Source organism: Trichogramma pretiosum, unplaced genomic scaffold (assembly GCF_000599845.2).
Source record: "Trichogramma pretiosum strain Unisexual culture from Peru unplaced genomic scaffold, Tpre_2.0 scaffold18, whole genome shotgun sequence".
NCBI lineage: Eukaryota > Metazoa > Arthropoda > Insecta > Hymenoptera > Trichogrammatidae > Trichogramma > Trichogramma pretiosum.
In genome coordinates this window covers 1,270,628-1,282,988 of record NW_019641681.1, presented here as the reverse complement: position 1 = coordinate 1,282,988, position 12,361 = coordinate 1,270,628, and the positions used below count along the sequence as shown (strand labels likewise).

The following is a 12,361-nucleotide window of genomic DNA, read 5'->3' as shown; positions in this document are numbered from 1 at the left end:
TGATGTTAAAATATGTTTTTATTGGTCCTTTTACAACAAACAATATGTCTCTAGTTCCTCTTATTACTAAAAATCATCTAGGATTCATGTATATTGACTTGTGATTTCGAAGTCATTCACCGCATGATTTTGAATGCAATTTTTCACCAATTCTGATCCTTGGGATCTTAAAAGTTTTGTAATAACATTTTTTCCACTTGCGATTTTTTCCAGTGTAGCAGATTTTTTATTTAGTTATTTTTTTAACCTACTTTCCAAATATAGCAATGAGAGTTATTAAAACAGCTATTTATGTCATTTTTCTGTACTTTAGTATGATTAAAATTTTCCAAGCCTTTTGTTTAAATTTTGTTACACTTAAGTGGAAAAGAATTTTATTAAAAAACTTTTGAGATCCCAAGGATCAGGATTGGTGAAAAATTGCATTCAAAATCATGCGGTCAATGACTTAGAAATCACAAGTCAATATACATAAATCCTGGATGCTTTTTAATAATAAGAGGAACTAGAGACATATTTTTTGTTGTAAAAGGACTTATAAAAACATATTTTAACATCAGAAACAAAAAATTTTAATAGTAATCCTTAATTTTCATGTTTTTCATTTATAGGCATAAACACAGGTGTGTCCCCTTAATATAACCTTTAGGTCGATTACGCTGTATCTGTCAATATTCTGAGAGGAACGGCTCGAAGAGTACGGGGCATCGAATTGGTGGCAGAGCTTTTGTAACGCTGCTGCGAAGTTTGGTGGGCGAAACCGTGAACGGCACTTTAACTTCAAAAATAATAATATTAATCAAGTATCTCTCTATTTACATACCTCGGAATGATGCTAATGATGTCTATAATTATAAGTAGCATCAGTAGCAAAGCTCCTTATACGCAATCATCGTAGAGATAGATGCATTGAAGAGATCTATTAAGTGATGCACAACTGGTATTCTACAGCAATGTATATCGCTACTGTATCTCAAGGATGAAAAAAGATGCATCGGATAAAATCTACAGCTAACAAAAATGCATTGTATGTGACTCAGTAGTTTGGATGTACAAGCCCATGTATTATATTAAATTTGCGATGCGACTTTTACGGGCATTGTTAATGTTGCGCCTTGCGCATGAATCTCGTTTTCTTTATTCACCCACGAGTCTATCGGGATGGGAGGGGGAACGGGGGCCTCTGCGAACGGAACGGAATATTATTTTACCTCGGCTCCACTCATTTTTTTCCAATCTTTACTTCTTCGTTTGGAGGCTTTTATTTCATTTTTTTCGCCCTCTTCTCTCTCTCTTTCTCTGTTTTTCTCTGCGGTCCTCGGCAAAGTTTGTTTTCCCTTTCTTTCTTCTCTTAAAGAGAGGTCGAAGACCTTCTTCTGGTCTCTATGCGCAGTTATTTTTATATGTTGGATTGCGGTTTGTTTGCGACCGAAAGCTCGGAGAAGAATGGTCTTTTTTTAAAAAAAGTTTTTGAGGCTCGTTGAATAAGTAAAAGAGTGAGATCCGTAAAAGAGAAAAAGACCCTACCAAAAGAATTTTTCTTATTCCACTGCAGCAGAAGCGCAAGTGAGTATGACTGCAAAATCAAATAAAAAAAGTAACATGTATGAAGACCTTAGTTGAGAAGATGGTCATTGCTGTTTTATAAAGGTTTACAACATACTTACGTTAATTTTTTTTATGCGTGTCTACTTATTCCGTTTTATACAAGATGTTTATCGTCTTAAATATTTAAGAGAAAATTAAGCACGCACAGTGAGACGAAACAAATTACTTCGTCTGCGTTGCATTAATATATCGATTTCATATTTCTCTGCGATATACATATAAGCTCCGAGCTTTCGACTCGAAACACGCTTACGCGATATAGCAAAGCAAAATTGAATCACTGTATCCCAGAGGCTCGCTTGTGTGTGTGAAGCTCTCACAGCAAGCATACGCTTTGCTCTCAAAATTCATAAACACATACATACATAAACAGCGCGCCGAGGCGCTCCGGCTGCGGCAGCGGCGACGGCGGCGAGGAGTGATTGCGTTTCAACTCGTGTGTATTTATCATGTCTCTTTAGTTAATGGCGCTCGATGTCGAGAGAGTTTCGCATTTCATCAGCCAAATTGATTGCGCTTAACAAGTATAACAATTTTCGGCCTCGGCAGCTCAAGAAAGAGAGAGAGAGAGAGAGAGAGAGAGAGAGAGAGAGAGGAAGAAAGCTAGACACACATTTCACAAACAATATGTATATTTGTTATGTAATTTCTTCCGCATAGCAGCCTTTATACGTGGCGTCATTGTACCTACGAAGAACATTATTAAAGCCTCGACGCGTAAAAAATACAAATCCATTATCAGCTGGTAAAAGAGTGTGCGTGTGTGTGTGTGTGTGTGTGTGTATGATACACAAGTCGCAGGAACACAAGCTGCACGTTTGACCGTACGTACACCTAGGATATGTATATTTTAAAAGGATAAGCAGGACTAGCAAAGATAATTTCGTGACGCTTGTCAGAGGAGTGTAAATTCCCAACAAGCAAATGGCATTCCCAGTCCAGCGTACTGTGGCAGACATACGCACTGTGCAGGCGCGCGCACACACAAACACACACACACACACACACACACACACAGACATATACACAATGGTTATTTTACCTTTTTTTTTCTATTAGCTCGCGCGCAAATGCTACACGCTATATAGCTGCCAAACGAGCGGCTGATTAACTCTCAAAGCTCTCTCTCTCTCTCTCTCTCTCTCTCTCCGGTCGACGCGCCCTGTTCGACTAATATAACGGGCTTTGGCCGTTGTTGGCACTGCAGGGGTCCAGTTCAATGCCGTGTGTGCGTGTGTAGATGCTAGAGCGAGTGTACGTGAAAGGGAGAGAACGCATTTCCATAATAGTTGATGCGCGAAATGACAAAGGCCCCGCGGGCCGAAAACAACGGAGCTTTTACGCGCCGATGCGACCTTTGAACGTTTCGCGCGCGCGCGCGAGTGAGAGAGCAACAGATCTGTTATCTACCGCAGGCCAGAGAGCGAGTGTGAGACACACACACTCACACATACACATACATGTAAACGTGGATGAAATAATCGATGGGAATTATTTCTGCGTTGCAAAGTGACGACGACGATGCGACGGCGGCGGCGGCGAAGATAATGATGATGATGATGATGATCGGCGTCGATAGGTCACTCGCCGCGCGCACATTTGCATACGCGAGTGCTGCAGCTATACTACGGATACCATGCTCCGCAGTCAGCCTGCAGCGCGTCAAAGCGTGTTATAAATGCTGTACTGTTATGTTACGCTCGCGCGTTTAGCGGTCCTTTGCGCAATTTTTCCCCTATTCATTGATTTCCCAACCGTTCGAGTGAAATTAAAAATAATCAAAAAATAAAATTAGAAAAATCTAAGAGGATAGTTTCAAATATTATTATGATGCAAATATTATGCAACGTTTACCGCAGAAACGAAGGCAAGGCCTTTGACTCATTAATGCGGATAAGTGCGTATGGTTCTTGGAAAAAAAAAAACAAAACTTCGCACTCGCTTGCTGCAGGAGCGAATTATTCGCATATAATACATAGATGCACATGCAAAGAGAGAGAGAGAGATACTCTAACGATATATACGTCGCTTACAAACATAATGACGACTTCCTTCGAGTAAAATAAACATATATATACGTACTGTATACGCACTTACCTTAGCTGCTGCTCTACAGCACAGTCTGTAGAGGTGGGCGCATAAAGTGCACACACCATATAGGTTCTCACAAAGCCAGCTCGTCGGTGCGGTGCTGCCCTTGGAGCTGCGGTAGCGCGCGCAGCGGAAATCACCGTAACACAGATGTAACTAGAAAAGGGAAACGAATACTTTATCCTTCCATATATATTCTCTCAACGATGTTATGTACGTATATATGTATAACGCGAATATGTAAGCACAGCTCGCACAAGTGCATGCATAGCATATAACGTACGCACGGCAGCAGAGCATTTGTAATATAATGTACACGGTTAACGAGAGCAATTTTTTCTTTTAAATCTGTACACGGCATGTATGCGTACGAGAACGATATTATTAATTCAATTATCCGAGGCTGTATACCTTCTGCTGCGCGTATATTGTGCACACATCCAATAATGCCCGTGTAATAAGTATTTGTTTACACGTGCATAGTGCGCCGGCATGCGCGTAAATACGTAAATACGTAACGTATGCTCACGTACACGGGGAGTAAGTTCGTGTTTTGTCTGCGGCGCGGTGTGATGGCAACGCGAGTTTTAGGACGACGAAGCGGTGAGCAAATCAGTCATGTGAAAATTTGTTGTCACAAGCTTCTCGGCGTACACGACAAACTCAATTCATCAACGACGATGTCGACGACGACAACGACAACGACGACAGCAATGGTGAGTAAACACACAGATACAGTGTGAGAGGATCGCGCATATAACTCACCGTGACGACGCGCGCAATGGATTATAATAGAAAAGCCCGAAAGAGACGGGGGAGGTTAGGGTGAGTGAAGAGAAAGATCCATGACATCTCGTTTGCCGAGATAGAGCGAGAAATTTTCTTTCTCGAGGGAGCAGCAGCAGTGAGCTCGAAGATCGCATGTGGTTTTTGGTGGAGCAGCAGCTCTTTTTGCGACGTTGGCCTTCAGTCATGCCAGCCCCATGTTGCGACACAACTTTGTGTACATTGGATTAATGCCGGCTACCCCAAGACCCCCGAGTGGACGCAGTCGTTTTACGCGTCTACATCTACGTAAAAATGGTATCACCTTAACGAGCGTGTCAGAGGTATTTTCAGGTGTACGTGCGCCCGCTGGACGAGATGATAACGAGCTTGAGTAATCGTATATATAATTTCGCATAGTGACGAATGCGGATTTTGAGTGATTTTTTGTAAAATACGCGCCGATTCGAAACAAGTTCATATTATGCTTGTCGCCGGGAGTCGTCGCTGTCCACTTTTCTCGTTCGCGAGCGACATCCACGACAGCTCGTAAATTAAGTTCTTGCGCAGGAGCGCGAGTGGACAAGTTAGCGACGATCGCTTCCTTGACATTCCTCAAAAAGCTGCGCGAAACAAAGTTGATGTTTATTTCTATACTGTGTATGAATAATCCCAATGACGATCTCGTTTTTGTTGCTCGTGCACACGCGATCTCGCGCTACTAAGTTGCATACGAATAAAAGTCAAATTACAAGTTCATATAACTCGTTTAAATCAGCTTCTGTTCTGGACCAGATCGAAATTGTCATTTTCAGCTAGTATCTTTCTCCGTTCATGGTAGCTCGTGAACAAAAACAATAGAAAACTGACACGATCTCTTTAATGCTAAAATGAGCTTTTTCGCAAGCACTGCCGATCGTAATACTTGAAAATTAAAACGACTTTGCTTTGTTGCCTCGCAAAACCTATGCGAGCTCTCGGATGATAATACCTTGCTCGAGTCTAACTTTTACGCTTCAACGTATACGAATTATATACATTTTAAAGTTTACATGCGAACCCCCGCTGCAGATATGATTATGATAGCTGTGACTCGTCTAATCTTCCCAGATTCCCGGTCCTCTCTCTCTCTCTCTCTCTCTATCTGTCTCTCTCTGTCTTTGTGCTAAAGTCGTTCGCGCGCGCGGATCACACACCTTTCCTCTCCACTCCCAAGAGACCGATGCTCTCTTCTCGCTGTATAGCTCAACTCTGCGTATGTGCTTTGCATTAAAATATCTGCTTTAAACATCGTCTACTCCAGCGAGCACTGCTCACGGGAGACACATACAGATGTCCATTTAGCATTCGACTACAAAAAAAAGTGCTCGTATGTATATGAGCAATTCCGTAGGAACAATCTTGTTTTAAAATTCGAGGCTGAAATTTCGATTGAAATGTTTCACACTTAACGAGTGATTACAAACGAATATTAAGACATTGATAATATATATGTTCCATAGTATTCACTTATATTGTGATTGACATTATCCCAACTATTCGAACATTTCCTCTGACTCTCTTTTTTGCTTTAGAACATCGAATACCAGAAAAAACCACTAGGATTAGTGAAAATTATATTTAAATTGTATGATTTTTGGTGAATGTTAAACAATTAATCTACAAATTTCATCATTTTTTATGATTTTAACGAAAAAATGTGAAAATATAAAGGGGTTAAAATATTCTAAAGAGTACGAGTGATTTTTTCAAATTTTAAATATTAATATTTAAATATATTTGCTCGGCATTCTGCAAATTCAGTTGCCACTAGCATATAAGTTTAGATACAAATATAGCATAGAACTTTTCACAGTGTTAAAACTGATAAAAGTTAAAAATAGTTTCAAGTTTTTTAACAAATTTAAGAAATATTTATTTCTAATTGACATTGACATACTCGAATGATTGCAAATTGATTACGTCCATATGTCTGGAGAATAAACTCACTTTTTTAAGATTTCCTAAATTATGTTAGTTTTGAAGGAATCTTTGCAGCCTTGCTTCTGAAAAATACCACATTCCAATGATTCGCTACGATTATGTATTCTATTTATGTCAGATTTGAGATTACTATTATGTGCAAATGATTTACGACAAATCTCAGATTTAAATGGTTCACTATGATCATGAACTCTTATTGTTTGTCTTTGCGTAAATTCTGGTATCTAAATGATTTTTTAGAATTGTTACACTTGAAGGGTTTACTCCGATTATGTACTGTATTTATATGAGTTATGAGATTACTTCTGATCTCAAATGATTTATGACAAAATTCACATGTGAAGGCTTTGCTATGATCATGAACTATATTTATGTGCGATTTGAGTCGATTTCTGCACTTATATGCCTTGTAAGGGAGTCCTTCCTTGAAAATGATATGCGACAAATATCACACTCGAATGATTTGCTCCGATCATGTACTGCATTCGCGTGTCGTTTAAAGTCATATTTGTGTCCAAATGATTTGTGACAAATCTCACATTCGAAGGGTTTTCTATGATCATGTACCGTATTTATATGAGTTTTGATAGTACTTCTGATCCCAAATGATGTATGACCAATATCACATTCAAAGGGTTTGCTACCAATATGTACTACACTTATATGCCTTGTGAGGGAGCCCTTCCACGAAAATGATTTGCGACATATCGCACATTCAAAGGGTTTGTTACGATTATGAACTGTATTTATGTGAGATTTAAGGTAACCTTTATGTCCAAATGATTTGTGGCATATCTGACATTCAATGGGTGTGCTCCGATTATGTACTGCACTTATGTGACGCATGAGGTCACTTTGTAGTCCAAATGATTTGTGACAAATCTCACATTCGAAAGATTTTCTATGGTCATGCACTGTTTTTGTATATTTATTATGGTTATTCTTGCATGAAAATGATATATAAAACAAGCCACATTCATTCGGTCTAATGTCATCAAGTTTTGTATTCGTATGATTTTTTTCCAGCATTTTCAAGCTTTAAGTTTGGAAAACTTTTAGGCTTCTCGTGTTTGGTCGGTTTTAAACTGAAGTTCATATTCAATTGACAATTATTATCATAGTTAAATCCTTTTTTAATCTAAATTATTAGACTTTTTCCATTCATATAATTGGTGGGATTGTAGTTTTCTATTTTCAAATTAGCTTGGCAACTTTTATACTCAGTTTTGCAGATAGTTGTCGATAGAGATTTCGGTTCAGATTTAACATATTTGCACTCAAAATCTACGAATATTTTTCCATTTAACTGTTCTTGTAACGCCATAACCTTATTCCTGTAATTTGCCTAAAATTGAAATTGTGAAGTTGTTTTTGATAGAGGAAAATCAGAAGATAATTTCAATCATCAAACTTACCGGTGATTTAAAAAACGATAATGTTTCAAATTTTTCGGCTTTGCAAGAATTCACCAAATCGAGAACGTAATTGTCACCTGAATTGGACCCAGTATCAATAGGCTCCTCCTCCACCCTGCAAAATAATCGAATTTGATGAAACATTCGATTGAAAAAATATTATGGCAAGCACAAAATATTATATACCTATTTACGTCATTGTCGTTATCCATCACTTCCTTGATAGTATGTATTCACTGTAATTTTTCTCTATATAGACTGCAAAAATATTTGAGGTTAAGCGTTGCTCTATGATAGCTAACACTGTAGCTCGATTTGAAGTATAGAATTGTTCTTTTTTTTGCAGAAATTACTTGTAAACACTTGCTCTACGTGGAACTCAGTTTCACGCTACTGAATGAACACATCAGTCGGAACATCACAAGATGATTTTCTCCCTCTACCGTCGGCCGTGTCCATACATCGTTATTGTGTACGTAAATAGCTTTGTTCTCTGTATGTATACATTCCACCCAATAGATTTCGCAGAAAATAATTTAAGATGCTCGCTTTACGCTTCAATTTGTGTGTATATGAGCAGTTCTACATATCATTGAGGTTAAAAATTTGAGTGAAAAATGCCCTATAAACATTTTTAAAGTTATATTTTTTAAGAAGCTATTTTTACATAGCTTTTTGGTGTTCTAGAGAACAAAAATAACAAAAGATAAATACCTCTCAAAATTGTTGTTGTTCGCGAATTTTCCGCTGACTGTGAGCCCACAATTAAAAGTTATCAACGCATCCAGTGACGAAATTTCCAATCGAGATTTTAGCCCCAAGTTTTAAAGATCTTTTGTAGAATTGTTCATATACGCGAGCTGCACTCTCGACTCCGGCTCGTAGCAGTTCGTGTATATGAATGACGTTTTATATGCGAATATCAGTGTCGCGCGCGCCCAACCAGGTACTTATACGCGTTATGTGTATAAACTTTCAAGTACGACAAGCCGCCACCGTGGTACATACATGTGTGTGTATATGTACTCGAGCAGACACTCGTGACAATCGATCACAATTACACAGTCTCGTACACACGACTCAAGTACAACATACGTATACATATGTAATCTTCGAGCGTCATCTCAGTCGCGGTAGAGTCGTTCGATGCTCTCGAATATGTATTTATTTGCGTATGTATAAAGGCAAGATTCCTGAACGTCGTGCGTTTAAAAAGCCAAAGTTGATTAAGCTCAATAATGTTCCACCGACTTTACAAGCAGTTCAGTTATTTTTTTATTTTTATTTTTGAAAATACAGCTTAATTTGTCTGTTAAAGTATAGGTATTTACAGAAGTTTAAAAAGTAGCAATGACTTTGTTTTGATTTCTTCAACTTTGAGCATTGGAAGCCACGACGATACGCGCACTAGTTAACGTTGATCCAAAAGAGCAAAGCTTGCACGTCATACGCCCAGTGAATTAAGCCAACAGTAAATGAAACGCGAAGCGCCGTATATATATAGTGTGCGTACATGCAAGAGTCGTTAGTTACTGTCAGAATTATGTCAGGTCCCGCGCAATATTGCGTTCCTGCCGCGCGGCGCCAAATGCGTTACGTACGTATGCTACTTTTTTACGGGCTTTAAAGAGCGCTCCGCACGCGCGCGGTACACACGACTGCATATATACACAAATGAGCACCGTTAGAGCACTGGAGAGCAAAACAGAGTCGAGCCACGACGGAGCTGGAGAGATTAGAGACGACCCTTTGTGGGTACACGTTATAGGTATAAATACGCACGAGCGCGCGGACTCGTCGTGCCTTCAGCAGTTGCATACAGGCAATTATTGCAGCAGTGAATATATATGTATAACGCGGGCGCGCGGTACGGAGCGGACGAGCGATTAGTAGTAGCAGCTACGTTGTACTGGTAGTAGTAGTAATGGTGTACTAGTAGCACAGCCGGTGCATCCGTGAATATATATATGCGTTGCAAAACCGCAAGCACGCGGTAAGCTCGCGATATTCGGTTTTTTTCTGCTCCTTCTTCTAGCTCGAGAGCAACATGTATGTAAAAATCATTCATTCTATGTATCTGAGGGTTGGAAAAATGTGTAATGCTTTGGTTTGCGTTGTGGTCAAGATTCGATGATTCTTCGTGTTTATTCTAAAATTGGCTTCGAAAGCTAGGAAAATTCTCGTCGCTCTATGCATAAGGACTTTTACACGTTATAGATGAAAAGTACACTTAGAAAATTACAAGACACTGTTTAATTTTCAATATAAATTTTATGAACAGAACGTCTAGAGTTATAGAATTCTTTAGTTAGTAATGAACATTTTACTATCCACATGATGTTTGGTACCCAAGGCATACTTAACTTAAAGGCTTTAAATTTAATGAAGATGCAACGTGAGATCAGATATTAAAATTAAAGTAACCGATTCCTAATTTTATTCAAAGTACTTGTACATTAAATATTAGTTGAAAATAAATGTTTTAATACTGATTTTACCACCACTAGATGGCGAATGCCTTTATTTGTAAATCTGCAAGTGGCAAAGATAAAATAATTGTTTATAATAAGACAAAGCACGGAGCTAAGCATTGATTTTAATTGCATTATATAACTATAACCGAAATATTTATTCCTCCAAAAATTTTCCCGCAACAATAACTAATTGAAAATTCATTGGCCTAAGTTCGACGAATGATTGGCGTTATAGATGACGAGAATTTTTCTCGAAACAAACCCCCGTGCCACGCTTACGAATACTTACAGTTGCTTGGCATACGACATCGACGAAAAGCGAGAAACGATAAGCTCCTCCCAACAATAGCAGCAACCCCCTTTGCAAGAAGTTGCAGAACTGGGAACATGCAGCCGAANTATATATATATATATATATATATACAGGATGTCACCCAAAGAGAACATCGTTGAGCTTTTTCGCTTTATGCGCGTGTATACCGAACTCACTAAGTGCCGATTGCCATATAACCGTTTTATATGTATATGAGCAAAACAAACTTTCATATATAGAGTCAAAACTTATATAGGGGGATGGAAAAGGGTTTCCGATACGTCACAAATTATCTGTGTTTTTGTCCTGTCGCAACTTTAAAATGTCCTTTGTCAAATATGCATAATACTACAAAGTAAAATGTCAAAATGATGAAGTTCATTTCGTTAAATCGTATCAGCTCTTCACTATATTCAGGGTCCTTTGAAAATGCAAGCTACGTAACTTGCTCGAAGGAATGAACATTATATAAGGAGGAATCTCGCAGAGAGCAAAAAATAGAGATAAAAGACAAGACTCCTGAGTAAAATTTTTAAAAATGCAAGCGAGCTTGAAAACGCATTTTTTTACGCTCGAGCAGTGTAATATACACGTGTATACAGAGTTAGGGGGCATAGAAAGATTCACTCTCATCGAACGGGTAAAGACTCGAATCCCGAGCTTATACTCTCGGTGCTAATCAACAATTTATAAACAGGAGAAATTGCCAACTCGAGTCGTACTCTTTGACTCGACGACTAAAGAAAACTTCCACGGTGTTTTTTTTTTCTTTTTTTCTGTACTCTACTCGAGTATAGGAGCAAGTATATACACACACAAATGGAATATATTAAGATGTGAAAAAATTCTGTGTCGAGACAAGAGAAGAGAGAGAGAGAGAGAGAAAGAGAGAGGAAAAAAGGAAGAAAATGTTTGATTCTGCTTTCCAGGCAAGAAGAAGCGATTATCAATAATTAAGCAGACGAGCGAAGCCGAGGCAAATCTCAAGACAATCGAACGCAAGTTTCTTTTTCTGCGCGCTTAAAAAAGTTTCATCTCCAAGCACACAAGTTTTGAGAATAAAACTGCAAGAGGAATCCATTTCTGCTGCCGCTGCCGAGAAAACATATACTTCTCGAAGTCGTTAAATCCTGGCAAATAATCACGTATCTTGGGGGCGAGGAACGATTTAATTTTGCCTAAGCGAGCTCTCCAGCAACGATCGCAGGCCTCAAGGGCGTTATACCTTTTAACGCATGCAAATGTTGGAGCCTAGTAGTCCACGGGACAGCGCCGATTTCGTGAAGTGATTAATACATGTCTGTAACTTCGGGAATGGCTTCGTTTCGTTGAGTCCGACACGAACCTCTTGTACGGAGTTTTGGTTCCGCTGCATTTTCAATGGCGCATGTGCGAAACATGCCAGATACAAACAATTCTCTTTCTTGATAAATATATAGTTATATTTAATAATTTTGGCCTTTCCATTTCAAACTATGTATGAAAAATAACTTGTCCGACGAAAGGGCTACCGCAATGAGATGGTCCGACGCGTCGAAACCCTTTGCCCTCAAGCATTATTGTTTTTTGATAAATACATACTTTTTTTTTCAATCATTTGATTGATAATCACCAATATTATCAAGTGCTCATAGTGTCCGACAAATTCTCTGCTGCATTTTTTCAGTCCGATTGATGAAATATGACTATAATGCGAGATGATGTTTTCTCAT

At 38.7% G+C, this 12,361-nt stretch overlaps 1 protein-coding gene across 1 annotated transcript; it reads right to left on the bottom strand.

The window, feature by feature from the left end:
* Positions 1-7,476: 7,476 nt before the first annotated feature.
* LOC111694138 lies at positions 7,477-8,153 on the bottom strand. Its single transcript, XM_023461012.1, has 3 exons — positions 8,049-8,153; positions 7,863-7,977; positions 7,477-7,792 (listed from the first exon to the last, which is right to left on the bottom strand). The coding sequence occupies exons 1-3, from the start codon at positions 8,072-8,074 to the stop codon at positions 7,586-7,588; spliced, it is 348 nt and encodes a 115-aa protein (XP_023316780.1). The 5' UTR covers positions 8,075-8,153; the 3' UTR covers positions 7,477-7,585.
* Between the last annotated feature and the right edge of the window lie 4,208 nt (positions 8,154-12,361).